We start from the raw sequence: 24467 nt of genomic DNA, 5'->3' as shown, positions 1-24467 counted from the left end.
AAAGACAGATTTCAAAAAGAACACTCCAACACCCATTACATCAACATCTTCTCCTGAGGACAAGCCACATGAGGCATTTATAGTTAATTAACGTATCTACACTGGAGATTCGCAATGCTGGAGATTTGCGTTATGGTAGGTTTAAACACAGACAATTTTTATAAGCCCAGAGAGAGACAGCCTGCCCATTAATAGAACTGTGATACTTTAGAGAATAGGGTAAACATAGACTGAGTAGATATATTTCAATGTTCACAGACATCCCCAGAAGAACTAGAGTTTTGCTGGCCTAAGCAGAAAGCAGAGGCATTCTGTACAGTATAACAGGCAGAGGTAATTTCAGAGTAAATGAGTATGGCTGTTTTCTGAGACAGCCAGGATCGAGGTGGGGAGCCTGATGTCATCGTCACAGGAGGAACCAGACCAAAAAAAAAAAGGAAAAAGCCAATGTAATACTCACTAATCTATTTTTCATTCTACAGCCGAGAACTCTTCCTGCAACATCCACACAGAGTTTGAATGCGGGAACGGCGAGTGCATCGACTATCAGTTAACGTGTGATGGAATAGCTCATTGCAAAGACAAGTCGGATGAGAAAATGCAATTCTGTGGTAAGAACTCAATCTCGCCCCGCCACTGTCTGTGTTCTACAGGGTCACTGCCATGCAGATATATATATATATATATATATAAAAAAAGTAAAAGAAAATCGTTACACGGTTAAATCTGCTGTCCTGTGCAGACCTGATCCAATGAAATGAGCGTATACTGCACAAGACCACTTCCTGGAGCTAGAAAAAAGGAGGGTTAGCTGTCAGGCCTGTCATGTCATGTTTGTGGACTTCTTTCCGTGTGCAGATAACAGGAACTGCAGGAAGGGCTTCAAGCCCTGCTACAACCAGCGCTGTGTGGCCAACAGTCGGTTCTGTGATGGAGTAGACGACTGCGGGGACAATTCAGATGAAGCGTTTTGCAACAGTAAGTGTTACGGGTTTGACTTCCGTTCAGGCACACTGGAGGACAGCTTTCCTAGCTTTCCATCTTCAACCTAGACACAGCAGAAACTAAAGGGCGCAACAGCAGTGGTGAAGTTATAATGCCCAGGAAACTGGCTGCAGGTTCAGAGCAGAAGTATTCCACTGCTGTAGCAAACTGCATAATGCGAGCGTCTTTGGCAAATCCATTTGCACAAAATGATAATTCGTTAAAATGTGCACCAAGTGAGTCACCATAGATGCGGCTGTCTGGTAAGGAGGTAAATGATGTAATGAGCCTTTTTTGGGTCAATAATAACACACAACAAATTGGCACCAAACATAGTCTGAATGCAAGGGCAGGAACCTCATTACTTTTTCCAAACAGCAGGGTATTGCACTGTAGATACAAGAACTATTTTGAGATTTACACCCGAAGTGCTGCGACACTGTTGGTTAATCATATCATGGCATTACTTTCTTCCGACTTTTTCCAGTGGGCTCAGCTGTTTTGCGTTTTACGCATTTGAAATGGGGAGGAAGGAGACCTGGGAACATGCCGTGCTTGTTTGTCAATAGGGTCAATGGTGTAATGATGCATGTTTTTGGTGTAGTCATGCTGCACAACCTTTTTATTTCCTCCATGAAAGAATAAATCAAGTAATGACAGGCTCACATTAATCATTCCCACCAGAACTCCAATGGCACACTGTTGTTGCTCGGCTCTAACTGACGTCAGCTTTTCAGTTCCGGGCAGATTCTTTTTTCTGTGTTGCACTCAGCACGCATATATATAGCATTCTCATTCAATACCTTGGGTCTTCCACTCACTGATGAACATCAAGCACTCTGCAGAAGAGGATTAATTGAGAATAATCACTGGGTCAGGAGCATTGGCAGTCTAATGAGATGTTAGGCCTTTTACAAACAGCAAACACCTGATCTCAGGCACCAGGAGAATACCAACCTTTGGGATGGATGTGTGCTTACTAGGAAGTCAAGCTTGTGGCTGTGTCCAAATGTGTGTCCAAATTTGTTAAATGCGTTCTTAGTTCTGAATGAGCGTTATAATTTCTGTAAAGATGTGGCTTGTACGTGTCCTTAAATGCTCTGAAAAACCCACCCCATTCTTCCTCTGAATGGGTATGGCATTTACAACTTGCCCCTTATATCTACCTGGGATGAGTGACAGATCATGACCTCAGAATGCTATTTGATGTGTTGCAACTCTTGCAATACATTAGAGCAAATTACAGAGTAGGTTTAGCATCTAGCAGTGTTTTTCTTTAACAAAGTGGCATCATACTGTCTGGTGTGATTTTTTGTTCTTGTTGTATTATTCTTGTTGTGGCACAATATCAAAAGCTTCTTGTAAATGTTTAACATGTGAAAGGGCTTAAGAGAGCTAAATGTGCATTAAACCTGTGGGGAACTCCTAAGCCTTAGCACACGCCGATGAGATTTTGTTATCAACTAATGTGAAAACTCAATTCACTTTCCTCTGTGGGGGGCACAGAGAATGTCGTGCACTAAGATATTCAAAAGGAAGGATTGAATGCAGATCCAAGCACGCATGAAGTGAATTTTTTTTTTTTTAAACTGGTATTTCAATATCAGCTAACTATCAATTTCCATTAAATGCCCAATTGTATGCATTTAAATGGAAAGATTAGGACTTGCAGTAGAGTAATCAGGCAACACAATTCCTCTCACTGTTCTCTCCATTTGCGTCAAAGGGATTGGCCTTTGCCTGTAATATTTAAAGTTGATTGTCACTCACAGGTAGTGTTAATTTCTTATTATCTTGACTGGTTGTCTTCTGCTCCAGACTCAACGTGCACACCTTCTGAAACGCGGTGCCAGGACGGGGCCTGCATCTCGAATTCCGCCTGGTGCAATCAGATCATCGACTGTGCAGACGCCTCCGATGAAAAGAACTGCAGTAAGAGATTCACTCGTGAAGGTGTTATCAGATGGTACAGTTGCAGAGATCCATAGAAAACATCCTAGTGCATTCATTTGTGAAGGAAGGCGTCATCATTCCCACTTTATATCACTATCGTTGCAATTTTTTTTGCTTGTTTTTCGATCACTCTTCCACACCGCATGCACATTGCTAACAACGAGGTGCAATTGTTTTCACCCAGATAACACGGATTGCACGGATTACTACCAGCTGGGGGTGAAAGAGCGCGGATTCGTCAGCTGCAACAGCACCTCGCTCTGCGTCCACACCTCCTGGGTCTGCGATGGGGCCAACGACTGTGGGGATTATGCAGATGAGGCCAACTGCCTGGGTGATTACACTGTCTATCTTGGGCTTAGACTCATTTCGTAAAAGTGGCCGCAGTGGCGTCTGCCCCAATTCTGGGGATCCTTGGCATGTTTGAATCAGGAGTTGATTGACACCTGGAACAGTAGGTGATTCATGATCCCATCCAGTCAGGTGGCTTAGGATTTAAGACTTATCCTGGGATGCAGATACCAGAAACCCTATGGATTTCCACAGGGCAAACAGCAGACAAACAAGCAACACACACAGGGTACAAAAACAATGCAGACAATAAGTGTCATTATATTAGAGTGTAGGAATTCATACAGTATATCACACAGAGGTTTCTTTCTATACTGATGAAGAGCACTGCTTTGCTCTAAAAAAAGTGACATAAATTGCTCAGTTGCTTCACTAAACATCTGGACAAAAGGATAGATGTTTAAAGTTTTTTTAAATCTGCTAAGCGAATACATAATCAGAAGACTGGTATTTGAAGCACATTTATCAGCTCTGAAATGACATATAGCGCGATTTTCAACACCTTGACAACCTCTGATGTGAAAGTTCAGACAAACTGGACTGTTCCCCTCACCTATCAGAGAGCTGATGGAAAGAGCATTTGTAATCTGGCCATCTTGCACCAAATCGATGCTCTTTAGCCCAAAGGGCTCCGTTGATGTGGACCCATTTAGATGCAAAGGAGTAACGACCGTGTTTGATCATTAAAGTGGTACGTTGGCAACCTCTGATCTCTGCCTCTCTCTCTTGTTCACCCTCTCTCTCTTTCTCATCCTCTCTCGCTCCTCTGTCTTTGCCTGCAGTGCTTTTCTTCAAATGTCTTTGAATGTGAGCATACCTCTTCTCAATATTAATATCTTTCATGTGTGGAACTGTTGAACCAAGGCGGCCGGGGAGGATGGCTGTCAAGGCCAGGTCTGATTCCCAGCATCACTCAAGTTTTAACAGTCTCATGACATTCTCGTATTCTTCCCTCCTCCCCTATGGTTGGCTGCAGCGGTTTCCCCCGGAAACAGGTGTGAGGATGGCCACTTCGCCTGCCCCAGCGGAAACTGCATCTCCAGCGTGTGGCTCTGTGACGGCCAGAAGGACTGCGAGGATGGAGCCGATGAGTTCCAGTGCGGTACGCCAGAGCCTTTTTCGTTTTTTTATGTTTAGCATTTCCTCCGACACCCCGCTTTTAATTTCCCACAGAGTGTTTTAAATCAAGCAGATGCTTTTTTTTTTAAGTTTTTCAAACCGAATTTCGCTCATGGAGGGAAATCAGAATGAACAGCCATGCCTGTCAGCATTAAAGAGCAGACATGCTTCAGTGGTCCAAAAGCACGTCGCAACGATTTTCATCTCATTGCCAGATTTAAAAGAAAACACTCCTTGAAGATTGTGAGCAATGTGCACAGCATAGGAAATGCTACTGCTAAATTCTCTGTGGTATATCTGGAGCGTTTTTTTTTTTTTTTGTCTGCTCTCTCAGACTGCTATGTAAGAATCGGTTTGGACATGTAATGCCGCATACTCACTTGTCTGTCATGTGTGGCACTCTAGTTTCAAGGTTAAACAGACCCCGACTGTGCAGGTGAACTTTTGAATCACTGGAGTTTTGCATTTAAATCATACATTCCCAGCAGGATCAAACTAATCACACGCATCTTGTGCTGAGTTGAGGGGCATATCAGAGCCAGGCATGGCTAATGTGACGTTACACTGCTGAAAGAATAATTATTTTTTGAGAATATTCATTGCACTCATACAGTTTCAGTGATTATCCTCTTGTTTCATGCTCTGTTTCGAATTCTGTTGGCGATCGCCATCCAGAGCCATAACAAGTGACAGAATGAGAGAATGTTATGAGCTCCATTGTCTCTTTTCACTATGTAATCAATAATATTTTGACTATGATTGTTATATGGAGACACATTACAATAATCGACTTAACCTGCATTGCCCTTATGCCTATAAACACGGTAGTTGTCAGCTCCTTCTGGTTCAGTTGCCTGTTCTGATGCTTAAAGGTGGTTTATATCATCAGTTAGATTACACCGGGGCCTCTTGGTTTAAACTCAAAAGGATGCAGTGTTGATGATTGCTCTGTGATGGCCAGGTATTCTTTACAAGAAGAGTATCATTATAAAAATGCAGACTTTTTTTTCTCTTTTGGAAATCAGGCACGTGCAACAGGCTAGAAATATATGTGTATTTTGTTAGATTTGTTTGTTTTTCATGTGGTTATACCATGCAATAATGAGGTACTAATGTAATAATAAGGATGTGATTGACACATTGCCAAAATTTTAGTTCCGTAGTGTCATTCCAAAGTAGACATTTGAGGTATTACAGTCACCCACAATCAGCCTTGCGAACTTTACTCCAGCAATGAAGATGAAGCACGTTTCACAACGCTTGCCTTGATGTTTGTTCAAATATGGAGAAAATATCATGACAAAGTGAATATTTTTCCAATTGGAAGGAAGGTATGTAATGGAGCTGTTCTGCTCACATGCTGCAGTATATGGAAATTAAAATTGATTGTCAAATCAAATGATGCTTTCATGAGACGATGCCTGGCATTTTTAGGTTTTCAGAATACGGAAGAAAATGTATTAGTCATCCACTTTTCAAACACATTTCAAAGTGTACGAGGAGCACTGAGAGAAGGCATTTATCTCTGCAGTGTGGAAAGATATGAGGCTCTCTGTGGGTATAAGGCAGGTGTATTTTAATGGAGAACAAGTTCAAAAGATATCTTCAAAACTAGAAAACATCAGCTTTCCATGAGGAGTAACCCTCAGCTTTGTCATGGGGTAGAACAGAGCTGGAGCGAGTGTGTGTTCCTTCCCACATTGTAATGAAAGAGAAAATAACTATACGATAGCAAGAATTCCATGCAATAGCCATCAGATGTTAATTTCAGTATATCCTTAGCTCTGTTAATTATCAAAGGGTAAGGCTACATTAGAAAGTCTCCTTTGCTCTTATGAATATGGTACAATGGTGAGATACAAAGGTTTATGAATATGGCCTTTTGGAATGTGTGTAATAGAATGCATTTACCATTTCAAGTAGGATCATCCAATTACATTTGATTTTCAGAATCTTTTTTTTTCCTCCCCTTGCTTTTGAAAGGACAAATTTGTATGGAGATTCCCATACCTCAGAGTTAATTATCATATAAAAAAGGCCCTTGTTATTGAGAAATAACTGCCAATGAATAAAAACTGTTAGGGGATTTCATCAGAAAATGTCATGTTCCCTCCAGTAACCTAAAGAAAATGTCAGAGCTGATTATGAGATATACCTGTTCGCTGTAAGGATGTGAAATCTGGATAGCTTTCCTACAGAGGAAAATACAGAGGACGTTTGTGTGTCTGTTTCTGGTGATACTATGGCACAGGTAACAGCTTAGCAATTAGACTCAGACATCAAATAGAGTTTTTGATATGTATAAGATGGAAAAACAATTATTCTGAAGAGGAAAAAATGACTGTTTATACAGGTATGCATCACACTGATTTGTAGAGGTGGTCTGATATTATTTAGTCAAAACATAATTTCTCAGACTAGAAACAACTCATGGCCTCTCTCAAATTTAAATTTCTCAGTACAGCATCAGGAGAAAAATCACCAATAACATTTTTAGATTCGCAATAGGTACATCAAGGAGAATTGTAACTATCCATTTTTGTACTTCTCTCCGTATTTGAAAATGACAAAATAAAAAGAAAAGGAAGCTTCAGAGAGCCTGAGTCTTTTCTGGTGCTTCTAACAAAAGTCACTGTGGTGTGTAGGAATGTTAGTGAGCATGTTCCATGAGTCCTCTCTCCTGCTGTAACTGATTCTTTTCTTTAATGGTTGAACCCCTGGAGGGAATCCCCACTCTCTCCCTTTTGTAGTCTTTTTAAAGCCAGCACAGACTGTCTTGTGCATAATCGCTGGAAGGAAAGTGTTAGACCCCTTGGGGGTTGGAGGTTTGGTCACCCAAACTGAATATCAATGCAGATCTGGTGAGATGACCTTGATGGGCTATTTGTTGGGCTTTTTTGTTCTTGATTTAAAAGCTTATTTATTTATCTATTTATCGGATGATTCCAAGCTTCAGTGTGATGTGTGCTTTACAGTGACAAAATGCTCTGGCGGGTTTAGTTGACCTCGGAGGTAGTGATTCCTCGAGGCACACTGGGCACCTTGGGGACAAAGTCGCCGTGTCAACGCAAAATCGATGGGACGGGGCAAACAAACAAATGTACAAACACAAAACCTTACAGACAGTGTTTGCAGGGCCTGTCTGTATTGCTGAGCCTGAGATATTTTTAACACTTTTTTGTATTCAATTCAAAAGGACTTGCATAAGCCAGAGAGGTCCTGCCTTTGTAATTATTGGTCTGTGAATATGTGTGTAGCTGTGGTCATGGCTGTAATGGTAGTTCTTCAGTGCAAGATCCTGAATGCGAAGAATAATTCATTGTGCATTAAGTGCAATTACACAAAGCACACATAAAGCCTGACTGAAAAATGCATGTTTATGATCATTGAATTTTTATACAATATGATTAGAGGTGGCAGTGTAGCATAGTGATAAGGAAGAGGGCTCATAGCCAAAAGGTTGTTAGTTTGATTCCTCACTGGGGCACGGCTGGGGTACCCTTGGGCAAGGTGCCTAACCCAGAACTATCCAGCTGTATAAATGGATAACATGTAAAAATTGTAACCCATGAAGCTGGTCTGGATAAGAGTGTCTGCTAAACAATAAGGTATATATAATGCGTACAGAATGTGATAGTTATAGACATGTTGCCAGAATGCATTGTCTACACATTTGAATGTACACAATGAGCAGAATAACAGAAATGTGTAAATGTCTTTTTGTGTGTTCAGCAACATTTCATTCAAAATGCAGGAATGCCTGAATGTCCTTCATCATCTTGAGTACAGCTGCCTTTCCTTCCCTATGAACTGCAACATTCCTGTTGTGGGAGACTACCTGAATGATTTTTTTTACAGTCTGTAATTTTACCACCAAAACAATGCTCTGCACCACAGCACAACACAAGTTCAGAACTTGAGCACTTTCAAGGCCAAATCTCCAGTTGTGGTTCTTGTGGAGAATCACAGGTCAAACAAGAGAAACACGCTTACCATTGTTTTGCCTGTCCTTGGATTGTTCCTGAATTCTTGCACGTCCCCTCTGTCACCCATAGACTCCTCTTGCCTGTGGAACCAATTTGCCTGCTCCAAGAACAAGTGCATTGCTAAACAGTGGCTGTGTGACGGAGAGGACGACTGCGGCGACGGAGTAGACGAAAGCGAGGAGATCTGTGGTAGCTGTTTTGGCATTCACTTTTGACAGGAAGATCATTTATGTTGCAGACTTGCCCCATCCCTGTCCTCGTCCCTTCTCATTATGAGAAATACATTTGCATCAAAAGTGGCAGGAACAATTAATTTAGAATTTATGAAATAAACACACAGCTAGAGCATATTTATAAGAACAGACGCGAATATTTTCGATGTTAAGTGTCAGACTTGTGCAGATTGTGTAGAACAGTATTTCAAAAAGGTGTCAGAGCAGACTACTGCAGACATTTTGGCGTAATTTGAATGTTTTGAGTGACATTAATGAGGTTTATATCATTCTAAGCTGCATATCTTTATATGTTAGTGCCTTGAAAGGGTTTAGAAACATGAGCATTACATTTAATAGGTGTTGCTTTTGATACATGAATCTGGCAGTGCCTAATCTCTTACCGCATTTGTTAATGGAACATGTAATAATATTTTAAAATGGGGATTTCGGTAAAAAAGAACAATGTAATTGAAGGGAAAGGGGAGATTTTGAATCACACACACATGCCCACACAATCTTGGCAGTGTTAGTCTCCTCACTCTGTCAGCCTAGGGAAGCTATTATCTATTGGATCTTTTATAGCACTTCTCAGCCCTTCAAAGATCCTGAGTTATTACCTGTGTTTTTCAGCCTGGTAGTTAGTTAACATGAGAGCTGTCTTGTGCCAATTAACAAAAGAGCTTTCCACCAACAATCCCAGCACATGTTTACTGTCATTCGGCATGTCTGTCTCTCTCCGGTAATCTAAAGAAAGTGTCAGAAGTAAGAATCTGTTATCTGTCCTTAGTTACCCTGTGAAACCTCTGTTCCTGTCTTACATAAAGACATACATTGTGAGACATACAGAGTGTGTGCACAAATTTCTGATAGCACTATAGTACGTTGCAGCAGACTCATTAGCTCTTTTGTCATCTGGTACATGGCATTGGCTGGTTTTTGGCTGTTGGAATCTTCCTGACCAATGCAATGAAATTGCTTTTACATTGCAGAATCATTAAGCAGTGGCAAACAGTCAAAGACTTTGCCACTGTATTCCAGTGACATTCACCAGCCACCCTGATTGTAGCTCTGTGATGTGAACTCTAGTGTACATACATTTAGGGATCCAGACCACTGCTTTAATCAAATTCCTTTAGCTTTGATTTATTTATACTTTATTTATACTCTTTTATCTTACAAAATAAATATGTACTAACAGCATAGAAAATTATCATCATCTTCACTGAAAATAAATCAGAAACATTGTAAAGAAATAAAAATAAAGTAAGGATCTATGCAGTAATGTGCTCAACAGTCCTTAAAAAGCCATTTTCTTTCTGTTAAAGTCAATTGACTGTGGTCTTAATGTGGTCAACCAATTAAAGTGTTGCCTTATATTTGAAGTAAAATGGAATGATTGTTCCACTCCCACCCTTCAGGCTCCGTGACTTGTGCTCCTGGGCTGTTCAACTGTCCTGGATCCTATGCCTGTGTACCAAAACGCTGGCTTTGTGATGGAGAGAGGGACTGTCCCGATGGCAGTGATGAGCTCTCTGCAGCCGGCTGTGGTAATGTCACCCGCCTGCACCCCGTTTTTTTTACTTACTGTATCATCACTTATTAAATTCTGTTCAGCATGCAGTCATAATGCGTTGTTGACTAGAGCTACGTGAGTTCATATTTCAGCATCCGTGTCTCCATAACCTAATACCATGATGTCACTCTACAACGAAACACTCTATACTGATCTGTACTCACAGGTTTCCTCTATGACAACACAGTCTATTACTGTGCAGGATAAAGCAGTGCTACCCCTTGATAACAAGTGGGAAGGTGAAACAGGCAGCACTTTAAGTGACAACATTCAAAGCGTAATGGAACTTATTCACACGTGCTAAATGCTCTCAGGTGAGCTGCTGCACAAACATTTTGGTCTCTCTGATTTATGTTAAACATTTTTAGCTGATGCCACTTAAGCTTGCTACAGAGGTGGTTTGGTTGATTGATTAACTGATTAATACGTAATCGTTCTGGTTCAGGGGTTTCATGCTCCTAAAATATTGCTCTTGTGCCCCCCCTCAATACCACTGCAGCACCCAACAACACCTGCGATGAGAAGGCCTTCCGGTGCCGCAACAAGGCCTGCATCCCCAAGCGCTTTGTGTGCGACCACGACGACGACTGCGGTGACGGGTCTGACGAGTCCCTTGAATGTGGCAAGTAGACCTCATCACGTTTGTCAGAGTGCCAGTTCCGTCTGCGTCACGTGCCTATTCTCAGTTCTGTTCTGTCAGCGCCTGCTTGTATATTGACCCCAGCGCAATCTGCGCTGGCTTTGTTGTGACTGATGATCGATGTGCGGAGTTCTCACATTTTCTGTGTGGCACACAGCACAGAATGAAAACAAACACCAAGAAACCTCACGCCAGCTGTCTTGGTAACAGCTGCTGTTTTTAAGAACTTCTCGCATTGTTTGTGAAAAATACCGGTACGTGATTTTGCATAATTAGCATAATTTATACATCTTGAAACACACACTGGGTACATGCAGTCAAACACCTATGCTAGGTTTAATCATTCTAATATACAATCAGCGTGGTCAAAATTATTCTCAAACCTAAGATGGAAATCAGCTTTGAATGGAAGCATTACGTGACGGTACATAGCTTGATATTGGTGACACATTTCTAAGAATAACATAAATTTGATAAAAAAAAAGTTCAGAATGAATATATGTGTGTTGAATAAATAATTAGGTCATTAATTTTCATCAACAGATCAAAGCTGGTACTGAATCGCCACCCTAACTACCTGGTGTGCTGTTCTTTGCAGTGCTAACCACCTCACGTACTACTCTCTGCAGGCCGAACCACCTCGTGTGCTATTCTTTGCAACGCTAACCACCTCATGTGCTATCCTCCGCAGCTCGAACCATCCCATATGATGTTCTTTGTTGTACTAACCACCTTGTGTGCTATTTTGTGCAGCACTAAACACCACATGGGCTGGTACCGGGTGGCGCTAAATGCCTTGTTTGTTGCTGTGCACAGTGTACCGCTCCTGTGGCTCGGGGGAGTTCCGTTGCGCAGACGGGAGGTGCCTGCTCAGCGCGCAGTGGGAGTGCGACGGGTACCCCGACTGTCTGGACCACTCCGACGAGCTCCCACTGAACCCAAAGTGCTCAGCTGCAGGTGAGGTCCTGTCCTTCCCGGCTTCGCTCACAGGGGTTATTCAGAGAGGAAAAAGACATTTCTCTTTGAGGATTACCACTCTGTTACCCTTCATTGAATCATGTTCGTCTGAGAACAGAGTGTACTTTTGAATCGAGTTCCTTTATTTTTACTCTTCCCTCTCAGACCCATACATGTGCACACACGCACGAACAGGAATAGCTCACACAACGATGTGTGTTGAGCAGCTTTTGAAAGAATTTTGCCTGAAAAAAAGCTTTAAAGCCAGTGATAAACAGACTTTGGGGTGCTTGTGTGTTGCGAAAAAGGTCAACACAAATTCAGAACTAAAATTCAGAAATGATACTGTGGAGCAACAGTGTACGTTTCAGAATAACAACCTTTCGCCAGCAATTAGCAAGCAGAAATTGCCTACAGGTGTGTTCCATTTTCCAGCTGGTTAATTCCCTGTATAGCCACCTGCATTGAATTCTCTTTCTGCTCGCGCAACACGTCCAGCCACCCGTGTAGACGCAGCAAGGGTGCGGGTGGTGTCTCCCTTTAACCGTTTCTCCCTCCCCTCTGCCTTTAGAAAGCCTATGCAATGGCTCCTTCTTCATGTGCGCCAACGGGCGCTGCATCACCCTCGGGAGTCTCTGCGACAAAAAGGACGACTGTGGGGACCGTTCGGATGAGTACAACTGCAATGTGAATGAGTGCCTAAACCGCAGAGTGAGCGGATGCACTCAGGAGTGCCAGGATCTCCCCGTGGGATACAAGGTTCGAACCAGGATCCCTACTTCAGTTTTTCACATGATGGGGAGCAGCTTCCTCAATGCTGATGCCATGGTTAAAGCTAGTTTTTAAAAAGCTAGTGCTAAAACTCAAAACAGCCCATACTACCATATATTATTTTTCTTATCTTACACTTACTTTGCACTAAATCACCTCAGGCTCACAGAACTCTCCCTTTGTTTCTTGCTTTCTACTCACAAACTGTCAACATGCGACCTTCATTAATTTAGAAATAAGTTGTTACTTGATTTAAAACTCCCCAAAGAAGTACAGATTTTATTTTATAAATAACATAAAGATTATTTTATAAGATTTCAGTTGAGAAGGAAAGTGATCCCTTCTTATGCCATTGTTTCTGGCTTTAAACAGAAGGTTGATAGCCTGTTACAAGGGTTAGTTTCACTGGGCTTTGATGACCCAGTTATTATTTTTAAAGAGATTACAGAGCTTTGGTGATTTGCTAAGATGCTTTGGGTCTGTGTTAACATTTATCAAAGTCTGAATCACGAAATTCAGTCCACATTGCCAAATGATGTCTTCTTCTGTAGACATCCTGTTCATAATCTTTTTGCAGATTACGTAAGATCAAAAATGTATCGACTGAAACTAAAATTCACACCTGATCCTATCTTATGTCATTTTTATCAATGCAAAACAGTGCAATATACAATATTAGGGTATTTACAGAAATTTATTTATGCCCTTTGACCTCTGAACGATGTGCTATTGTTGCATTGCAAATGCACTATGAGGCTGCAATCCATTTTTACTGGATGAAAATGAAATATATTGTATTATATTGACAAATTGTTCTATCCAATGATATATTGCAAATACATTTAAAATATATTAATATATTCTAATATACCAAAATGGCAATCATTTACATATTTTAAGTTTATTTCTAATACTATATAGTCTCAGAAATATATTCTTAATATATATATATATATATAATTTTTTTTTATTTTTTTTTACGGATAAACTCTTTTTTTTTTCTTTTCAATGCTGATTCCTTGGTCTTGATGAGAGGTTGACCAGCTTTCTCAATATTGATTCTACGACTTAGACAGAGAGCTTCGAAAACATTCCACAGAGTTTTGGACTAGTTGTTTATTGATATTTAGGAGAATTACTTTGGGCATTTAATTAACCATGTAATGCAATGCTGGACAAACATATCTCCTCCACTGACTTATTTTTGCTTTTAAATCATGATCATAATCATTCAGGTTTATATTAAGTGAAATAATATTTTCATTTAAATTGGTGTAACGGCCTTGTTTTTTCCTGCCAAGATAAAGGTATCAGCAGTGGTCTGAAAATCTTCAAAAAGGGCACAGAAAATATAAAGGAGAACTCCTAACTCCTAATTATTTCCTCTTTCTACGCTGTGATAAATACTGATTCTGAGTAAACAAGCACCCAAGGGACACGTGGAGGAAAGGCTTATTAAATTCTACCCATTTTCACAGAACTTTCTAGAAACCGGTAAATCCCTGAAAATAAGCTCATGCAGAATTTAAGACGCATTTCACATAAGTATTTAGTCTGTGCAAGCTGTCTGATAGCCGGTCACATGATGGCCAGCCACATGGAGTACATGTATACAGCGTAGTGTAAAGAAACTAGCAGCTTGAAAACACTAGTAGTCTGAGACTTAGTAGAGGAATGAAAACACATCAGGAGGCTGTTGTGGTCTTTCAGCATTTTTGAGGGAAAGAAAGGAAGGAAGAAAAAAAATAAGAAATGAAGAGAGACAGAAATGAAAGTGTCGTGTAGGTGTTCTTCAGCACTCTCTATACTGAATGAGTATTTGTGTGTTCGTATTGGCCCTTTGTAGATGCCCTTTGGGTCACAGGTTTGAATCAGAGAAGGACTCTCAGGTCAAACCCGGAATATGACCTCCAATTGTTGCGCTCGAAAGAGTGTTGTTACAGCTGTTTCAAGTCAGAATCTCATATTTCCTTTTGCTCTGCCTCAGATCTCAGATACTTCAGATTTTTTCTAATTTATTCCCACTATATTTTTCTATGTTTCCCTGAGAAATGTGCATTATAGTGACATAAACTGTTTGAAGATGCCATAATGTGTTGGAATAAAGGTTGTATTGGCAAATTGCACATCATTTTGACTAATTAGCTGAACAACAGGAACAGCAGGTTGTTAGTTAAATAAGACTTGCCTGCAAGGTTTATTTGTCTGCATTCATTTCTTTGATTGATCCTCATTAAAAATCTCAGTAACACATCTTAACATATCCCTTAAGAACATCACAACAGAGTCAGGGACAAATCCTTTTGAAAGAGACTTCCCTATATTCAATATTCATAGGCGTAGGGTCGATAGTTGTTGCTTAACAGGCTTTGGAGGAATAGGCTATAAAAAAGAGATGATTTGGGCTTTGTGATTACTTTAGTTAGCTCAGACTGATCTATTGGTGAGAAAAACTTTAACATGTTCGTGTTCCAAAAGACTATCCATGCTAACTATAGCTGTGAACTGCATTATTAGTGTTGTGTATGTGAAATATTAATAGATTCTGAACTCAATTTGCATAAGCTCTTTAATGTCATCATTTTTTTAAAAATCAAAGGTCTTCCTAAAGTCATTACTACTAACTGAGGGAGTTGAAGAAGAGGATGGATAGTAACTATTCACTGTGTTTAGCCTATTACACTATAAAGACGCATGGGATTGTGTTTGTTTGCCTCAGTGAGATTAGAAAAGGTAATATTCTTTCTTTGAATGGCAGTGTGTACAATTCTGCACAACTGTTAAGAAATCAAAACAAATTCCTTCCATTTGTTTGTCTGTATACTCAGTGCAAATGTTGGCCAGGATTCCGGCTGAAGGATGATGGGAAAACCTGTGTCGACATTGATGAGTGTTCATCCAGCTTCCCCTGCAGCCAGCACTGCATCAACACATACGGCTCGTACAAGTGTCTGTGCACAGATGGCTACGAAGCGCCAGCCAGCAATCCAAATACCTGCAAGTCTCTCTCAGGTATTTTTTCAGGTTTGCGTCACTGCACGTCTCTCACATGTTTCATCCACTTCCCTTCTTTTTACTCCTGCTGCCGCCATACACAGCATCCACTCACTGGTATCCGGGCAACTGCAGAATCACCAGGCAGTTATGTCAAGCCTTCTCTTCTGATTGGCTGAGTCAGGTGATGAAGAATGTGGTATCAGCATGTGCCTTGAGCCTTAACACACCCAGGTGATGGGGGAAGGGTGTTTGTGATTGCCTGGCAGTTCAAAAGACCCAGATGTCACCAGACAGGAAGTGGATTTTGAGGGGTTAACCTCAAAACAATAGCAGCGCTTAATGGGACACAGGAGGAAGGTGCAGGAGTTAGCTGATATGCAGCATCTGTGGTTCATTGTGAAACCAATACTCATTTTTATATTTTGCAAAAATAACTTTGTCTTTCTCTTTTCTAGCTGAAGAGCCCTTCCTCATACTTGCAGACCATCACGAGATACGTAAAATTAGTGTAGACGGGTCCAATTACACTCTTTTGAAACAGGTAAAGAAATTTATTCTTGAAAGCAAATGCTTGTTTCTAAACCTAGTTTCAATGGCATCAAATTTATGTCATTACATGAGTCAGACAAAGACACCGGACCCAAAACATCAATCAGTATTTCTTTCATGTCTCTCCTCTCAGATGGTGTGCTGTATATAGCATGCTTTTGGTCGAAAGGTCTGTTCTGTCTGCTTTACATTTGTCTCGATGTTTAAGTGCATAAGAACTCTGAAGAGTAACATGTTTGCGTGTCCTTGTCTCTTTTAGATAGACATAGAACTTGAAAAACTCACATTTAAATGTTGTGATTATGAGTGCACCGTCTTTGTAGTTTTTGAAGTTCAAACACTGTTTTTTAAATGAAGCCTACAACACAAACTTTAAGCAATTAGTCATCATTCTTTCAGTCCTTTGATAATGATCTTTTTTCCCTTGTGAGTCCAATTTTTCCCTTGAAGTACCTGACATTGTGTCATCAACAGTGCAGTTTCCAGGTTCATTATCGCTGATTCATAAAAATTGAAGGGAAAAGAAAATAATTGATTGCACATCTGTCATGATGCAGTATGTTGCCAAGGCAGTGTCTTTGACATATCACCATTATGTTTATTGAAGTACTCCATTTAAATTAAGGGTATGAGATACTGAAGTGTAATTATATGCTCGTGTCACTTTGCATCCATCAAGACACAATATGTCCAGCATTAAACGAAAAGAGACATTAAATAATTGATGGGAATGTTCAGTTCAAGCTGGATTTCACCTCGTTGCAGGGTAAGAACCGCTTAAGGCCCGACTTTTGCCGACAAAGCCGGAGATTGGCATGGACGGCTTTTAAAGCCCGCTGAAAAATACATGGGCGTTGCACACATTTCATTTCCTTCAATCTCTCACATTACACACAGTGATTTAAATGGTCTGGTTTGGGAAATTAAATCATTCAGTAGCAGCGGGCTCTCCGGAGATATCACACAGAGCACATAAGTGGAACAGCACTGACACGGTATTCTGCATGTCGTATGCAGTCAAAGTGTCTCACGCTGTTAAGGACCTATTCATTTCTGAATGCAGTCATAGCCTAGATTAATTAAGACTGTTCTCCCACTCTATGCTCAACCATAGCCTTGACAACTTTTGAACTTTTAAATAATTTATTTTGGTGGTTACTGATCAAGTGTTTGCAATTTCTTTTTCTCCTGTGAATTTATTTCAATTGATCAGATGTCACCTAACAAGACGGCAACAGGTGTTTGTTGTATGGTTTCCTTTTCATGCCTTATACAGAATTAACAAGTCACACATCAATGAGAAATACAGAAGTTGTTAGTAGGTATTACAGTACTTAATAAGTAACATTTTTATTTTGTGTATTTTAGGGAGTAATCATAATGTGAGTCGCTACCGACTGTTCAGTGGTAGCAGACATTTATAGTCATGAGCCATGAATCTTAACCACATTCTGAAGGGTGATCTCATTCTTAGTGTTTGTCTTTTGGTTGTGGACATAGAATCAGTTCTACGCTCCATTTTTATGCATTTCTACTGAATTCACATACCAATTGGAGTCAGTGTGATCTTTATGCTCTGTAACAAGTCAGGGACAGGCAGGCTTAGCATGTAACTGCAAATGTGGCAGAACTTTAACAAAGCAAAAAGATGGAGTTCCAACCATGTGATAATAAGGTTTACTGTCACCCCTGCCCTTTAAAAACTCAGTAATGGAAACTATTAACAACTTTTCCCTCATTCATGAATCATTACCTCTGCACTTAAGATGATGAACACGATATTAATCTCAGAAGCACGAAGCCATGCTTTTTGAACAAAATTTGACATGGCGGATGCCTCATTGCCTCATTCTGGTTTCATGAAAGACCAAACAGTTTATGGGGGGCAAAGACAGATGCTCTAATCCTGGTTTCAGTGTTCACACTGAGGTTTATCAGCAAAAATGCTGTCTAGTACCTCTCAGGTATATGTATTCCAAAACACTTTTGGCTCTACTTCAACACAAATTCATGAGATATGAATTCCCATGCAGTGAAAGAATGAAGGTTGCGTGTGATGTGGTTGTAGTGGTACTTGTATTTGGCCTGGAGTCTGCAGCTGGAGGAGATTGCACCTGGCCATGGGCTGAAGTTGTTGACCACTCATGTGGACATCATAAACAGGGAAAAGAACAGGGGGATTGGGTGGAGGTGGGGTGCCATGAACACCTGATGTCGAAAGGAAGTGATAAATGAGATTTTTATAGTTGTTGATTGGACCGGTTTGTTTAGATTTGGTTAATTGCATAGGGATTGTCGGAAAATTCTCCTCCTCAGTCTTCATTTAGCACTTCAGTACGTGTCTACAGATCATCTGGATTTATGCCCACAGAAATACGAGGTTGTTCTGTGCAAAGCTGCAGACCATTGTATAACTCATCATTAACTGAGAATTTCTACAATATTTATTTCTGCTTTAACTCAGTTATGAAAAAATTTAAAATATAGTCTGCATCATTTATAACGTGGCATTAATTTAATTATTATGTTCTTGAAATATGATATGCATTTCTGTAATGGTATCTTCAAGATGGTCAAGTAATAAGAGCTAGGAAATAATCCATCTAGTAATCTACTTTCTTGTATCCTCCACACCTAGAAACATGATTCATTCAAATGACAATTTAGTAATAGCAATGGAGTCAGCAGATTTGTGTTATTATAGTGTGCTCTCATAAGCAGGGCAGAGACATAGAGCCAAAATAGATACATCAAATACAAGACACTGAAAGTCAGGTAGGCAGGATTTCAGTAACTGACTGCTTCCCCCCTGTCTGAGAGGTTTTGATTGGTCACCTGTCATACACAATTCAGCATTGTGTGTGATCTGCCCTTAGTTTAATGTACAGTCAACACACTCTATTGACTTCTTGCTGCGTTTGAATAATGCATTTTGATAATGTGCTGTAACGTTCTGCAATCCAGAACACATTTGAATTTGAGCTTGGCTGCTTTTTGATTGTATGGTGGTTTGCAACCTTTTAAAGGGGAAGGTGATCCTGCCCATTCTGTCTCCCAAGGTGAAAAAGGCACTCAGGAAACCTTCAAAATGTGTCTTTTTCCTGCTTTCAATGCCCCCATTTGATTAAATGATCACTGACATGATATTGAGCCTGCCTCTGGGATATCAATGAGTCAGAGAAAGCTGAAATTCCTGAATTAGGACATGCTTCACTGCGAAAAACATTCTTTTTTACGACCCTCCTCATTGAACGGTCTTGTCAGCAATCATTCAGGTTTATCTCTAGTTTGATTAATGAAAGCTGATGAAGGGATCAGTTTGCATTTGTGTCTTAATGGTTCTGTCTGGTATCTTCCCTCCTTTACATTGACTGTGGGCCTAGAAATGACACCAGAATGCATTTGAAGTAGGTGGCCACATATAATCAGCACATCATGAGCATCCTAATGCTCACTCTAACACACTGGAGCTGCATTTTGAATGTAGCAATATCATGAACTACCAATCTCTACCAATTTACTATGTGTTCAATCCTGAATTGAACACATAGTAAATGCAATTAATGATCTTACTTCAGGTCATGTTTATCTGATTACCACTCGATTTGACCCTCCAGGCCTAGTTCTGCATTGTTGCTCAAAAAAAGGCGTTCTGCTCGGCCACTGACTCGCTAGACCTGCGAAACAGGCAGGGTTGCAGGATCTTCACACCCTTCGTGAAGTGTGATCAGTCTCAGAAGATCCGTTTAGCATCTGTCTCGAAGGCTCCGCTAATGAAGACGTCAAGCCCGCTTTCGCCTGTCATCTTTCCTGCCACTGCAGCCAAAACACCCGCAGTGAAGTGAGGAAACACGAGGCTTCTGTGCTGGTAGATTGAAGACCCTGACTGGCAGGGGTCTGTTCTGATCCTGACAGTAATGGATGCAACCTGCAATACTGCTTTGATAAGATTCCATTCTCTTTTGTCTTCTTCCTTCTTTATATAGCTGTGTCAAGCTAGCCTTAGGCTTCCGTACAACAGAGAGCACATGGTGTATGCTGACATTCTTATTGTCTGAATCCAGCTAGTGTACGTGAGCTATACATCCAATATCCAAAGCACAGCTTTAAAATCCTGTCTGTTCCAATGGCGGTATCTCACTTTCCATGGTATCTTATTTGTGTGTAAAACACATTTGGTTCCAATCTGTTGTGTGTGGCGTGTCGTAACATTGCCAAGGTATAGTAGGAGGTGAAGTACAAAATCATAGGTAATTTCAGGGAGCACTCCGAATGCAGTAGGAAAATTTTCCATGGTCTCCACAAGTTGGGAGATGGCTATTGAAGAATTGTGTGACACTAGTGTTTTCTGTAAAAAAAAAAAAGAAATAAGAAATATCAATTGTGAACAAAATGACATTGCTCTTCCAATGACACCTTTATTATTATTATTATTATTATTAATATTATTATTACTGTTATCTGTGTTATCTGTATTGCATTTTAAGTTTTCAACCCGCTGAGCCTTGGAGCCCTTAAGCAATCCATGAGAAAGAAATGATGGGAATGTGATGAGGTATAAGGGCAATGTGTACTCAGGACTCATCTAACATCATCTTCCTCCTCTCCCCCACAGGGCCTAAATAACATCGTGGCCATAGACTTTGACTACAGGAAGGAGTTTATCTATTGGATTGACTCAAGCAGACCCAGCGGGCGCAGGATAAATAGAATGCGTCTGAATGGGAGTGACCTCAAGGTACGGCAGGGCTGAGTGTGACCACTTCAGCATGCGCGGATGTGTAATGCTGTTAGATTGAGGTCCCAGAAACAAGGACGTCAGAAATCCCACCCACCCACTCAACTCCCAACCCCCCACTCAGCCCCCCCCCATCCCTCTACGCAGGTCAGATTGCACAACTAATGAGGAGCATAGCCGATATGAACCTCTTATTAAAAACACGTACTGTGTGTAGAGGGTTAAATGGGAGCAAGGTCAAAACTCTGTTTTCACCAGAAGTTATGTGCAAATTATGTACAGAACAAATGTATTTCTTCTTACAGAATGTAACATTAGAGTCCATATACTCTAACGTTACAGATTATGTGAAGGTTCTATAGCACTTGAGGCCCCTTTATTCCTGTTGCGTGCATATTATTATTATTATTATTATTATTATTATTATTTGTGTTGTTGCCGTCAACAGTAATACTGTTGTTACTGTCCTCACCTTACCTTTTAACTATAAATACTTGCATATACACAATTAGACAGATACACCATCTCCCTTACAGATAACAGTAACAGATGGGCCTCCCTCGATTCTGCTCGAATTTCGGTGCCTGTACAATAATGCCAGTACTCTGCCTCCGTGGTGACCCAGCATCCGTACCTGCTGTTTGGAATCCTGCCAAGGGAGGGAACGCAGGGAGGCCCACCTGTCCCTAACCGTTAGCCCATCACAGTTACGTGACTGATGACTGACACCTGCGCGGCTGTGTCTTCGGTTCACCTGCCGGAGAACCCACTCGACTCCCCCCAGCTCATTGTCCGTAATGCGAGGGGATAATGGCGCATTAAGCTCCATTGGGTCCATGGCTGATTTATGCCTGTGCTGCACAGGCAAAATCGCTTTAAAATGAATGAGGGTTTTTTTTTTCTTTCTTTTTTAAATTATTAGAACAATGTCATGAGTGTAATAAAGGCTGTGCTAATGGCAGCAGACCTACAGGAGAATGGCATTATTCAGGGAATGAGGAGAGCTTGAGGCTGAGAGGAAATTCTCTCAGCTTTCATCCCCTGATAAGAAGCAGAATCAGAAGTGATTGAGCGCTAATGTGGAAGGCAGCAGTGGACTCAGAGCCAAAAAAAAAAAAAAACCCAGGGCCACTGGAGACTTTGCCTTACAACTGATAATGGTCATTTTTTGATTGCCAAGCCAGTTAAGATAAGGCTTGCCCGTCCATACCTGACTCCTCTTTCATCTTCATCATGTAATACAGTACCTTTGTGTGTCTTACCGTGTGTTAAATAATTCTGAGATTGAGTTACATGAGATAATTTGGATTATAGGATTATAACAATGAAATTGTAGATTATTTTATTACAGAAATCCCAATGTGCAGAAGCTTTATCACACCCTGTGTTGAAAGGATTTTGTTTTTTGCCGCAGTAAAGACTGATATCTTGGGGGGTCCGAGAGGACAAAGTGTCGGTGACCATTTCTCACTAACTTTGATGCACCCCAAGTGCACCAAGCGGTAGAAAACCTGGTACCTTACCACACTAACGCTGACATGAATTGCCTCCAGTAAGGCTTGGACCGGTGTGCTTATTCGTGGGCATCAGCTCTGAGCAGGAAAAGTACAAATCTAATCTTTAAATCATCTGGATGGGCTTAAAATGTACTCTAATGATCAAACTGACGTGTTCAAATAATATACAGATGAGTGAATCTGTGCATCACCTGCTCTGAGCTGACATTCGTCAGCAAGCGGACTTTTCTACCCACAGTACACAGTGTGCACTGTTGTTGGCTTGGATTCCACTTCAGAATGAGCAGTTCGCTCAAGCATTGAACTGTGTCCCCTGGTCTGAAGGCCTCTTGGTCTGCAGTTGCATAGCTTTTCCATCTCAGAGCTAGTATTGACCCTGCTCATTCAAAAATGTTACTCCATACTAAGGTAACTTTCTATCCTGATCCTGATGTAAATATTTGTATAGATTCACCTGACACAAGCCATTGATCCAACAGTGAGATTTCGTAAAAAAAAAAAAAAAAAAAAAAAAAAACGAGACAACTACTGTGATAAGTAGTAATAACAGCCTAAACATGAGCTCAGATTTGTGTTTTAGATGTGGAGTTGGCACAGTATGTGACACAGTAATTAGTGAATGAAACTACTGCTGTTTGTCATGAATTCAAATTTTCTCAACTTGGTATATTCAAATGTTGACATTTCATATTCACTTAACCTTCATTTTGAAATAAGCCAGTCTTTCAAATCAATGCAAAGAAAGACCACTCAAGAACCAGAAGCTGCATTTTCACAAGCAGAGCCAAATAATGATTAGGGCTTGAGCAAGTCTGAGCTTTTTTGACAAGAAAAACCTCTCGGGCTGTCATATTTATAAAGAATTTTAAAAGCATTACTGTTTTTTAATTATTACTTCAGGGAAGGCCCTGTTCACAGTGAATGTGTGGGGTGTTGAATGTAGTATAGAAGACCTCAAAGCGCTCAATGTCTGTTGAAAAGTCCACTGCAGGGGGTGTCCTTTTAAGTCTTAGAGTATAAAGGGGCCAGTTTGATCTGCCAGCTGTCATGTGTATAATTTTTGCCTGCTTAGTGCTTACTAAAAATAAATAATAATAATCTGTCCTCACTGAAGAGGTGATCATAATAGCCATATTTAGATGGCTTCCTCATTTCGTGTATTAGAGAAAACTTAAAGAGAAACGTAAAGAGAAACTTCGTTAAGAGAAACACATTCGTTAAATTCTCCTCACTGAAGGCATGATCTGCTTAACAGTAGTTTTTTTTCTTTATGTCTTTCTTCCTTTTTGCAGTTAGCTTTCATAATTGCTGCAGTCAAGGTTTTCGATCATTAAATTATCCATTTCATTGCTGAAATACAGCATCTTCATTTAAAATCATTTTCCGCATTTATATGTGGCTGTGATGTATTTATTTAAGATGGGTAAATTGTCACAAGTGGCAAAAAAGCAAAATTTTCTGTTGCCATGGTTTCTGTGCTACACGCTGAAATTCAAACTGACTGACCTTTTATATAAATTAATTATTTAATGGATAAATAAATCTTTACGTAATTAAGTCTTTTGAGGAAACAGTCAATTTTGAATACATCAGGATGTCCAAGGCTCGATGCACTGTAAAAGGAGCTGGTGCTGTAGGTTGCAGTTAGCACTCTCAAGTTGTGGGAGTGTAGACCTCTGCGCTCACGTAGGTCTCCTTTGTCTCTCCTCCTCTCAGATTGTCCACCGCACTGCGGTGCCCAGTGCGCTGGCTGTGGACTGGATCGGGAAGAACTTATACTGGTGTGATGCAGAGAGGATAACCCTAGAGGTGTCCAAGGTCAATGGCCTGTACCCCACTGTCCTTGTGGGCTCGGGGCTGAGGAACCCCAAGAACCTGGCTCTGGACACTCAGACTGGGTATGTGCCATCATCTCTCCCCTGTCTCTTTTCCTTTTTCCTATGAAATAATGGTGTTTTTAACCTAGTCCCCTAATTAAATTCACATTTTTCCATTCATGTGTGTTTTGGGCCTCCTCTCATGAGAGGACTATGTGCTTATTGAACATTGTGTTAACTGATAAAAATCTGTTCTCTGAGGCAAAGGTAGAGATCATCTCTGAGCATAGATTTTAATTC

The 24467-nt window shown here is 40.6% G+C and overlaps 1 protein-coding gene across 1 annotated transcript in view; it reads left to right on the top strand.

The window, feature by feature from the left end:
• The window catches only part of LOC118788809 (low-density lipoprotein receptor-related protein 1B-like), a 358625-nt gene that overhangs the window by 270566 nt on the left and 63592 nt on the right, over nucleotides 1–24467 (top strand). The window contains exons 45-58 of the mRNA XM_036544915.1: nucleotides 483–611; nucleotides 859–978; nucleotides 2803–2916; nucleotides 3122–3271; nucleotides 4265–4390; nucleotides 8463–8582; nucleotides 10027–10155; nucleotides 10681–10803; nucleotides 11638–11778; nucleotides 12350–12537; nucleotides 15378–15561; nucleotides 16002–16087; nucleotides 20711–20833; nucleotides 24067–24248. Coding sequence (XP_036400808.1) covers nucleotides 483–611; nucleotides 859–978; nucleotides 2803–2916; nucleotides 3122–3271; nucleotides 4265–4390; nucleotides 8463–8582; nucleotides 10027–10155; nucleotides 10681–10803; nucleotides 11638–11778; nucleotides 12350–12537; nucleotides 15378–15561; nucleotides 16002–16087; nucleotides 20711–20833; nucleotides 24067–24248 — 1915 coding nt within the window. The remainder of the gene's footprint in view (nucleotides 1–482; nucleotides 612–858; nucleotides 979–2802; nucleotides 2917–3121; nucleotides 3272–4264; nucleotides 4391–8462; nucleotides 8583–10026; nucleotides 10156–10680; nucleotides 10804–11637; nucleotides 11779–12349; nucleotides 12538–15377; nucleotides 15562–16001; nucleotides 16088–20710; nucleotides 20834–24066; nucleotides 24249–24467) is intronic.

The sequence above is a fragment of the Megalops cyprinoides genome, chromosome 14 (genome assembly GCF_013368585.1).
Source record: "Megalops cyprinoides isolate fMegCyp1 chromosome 14, fMegCyp1.pri, whole genome shotgun sequence".
Classification (NCBI taxonomy): Eukaryota; Metazoa; Chordata; class Actinopteri; order Elopiformes; family Megalopidae; genus Megalops; species Megalops cyprinoides.
Note: the sequence above shows the minus strand (reverse complement) of the source record. Positions and strands in the feature narration are given on the sequence as shown.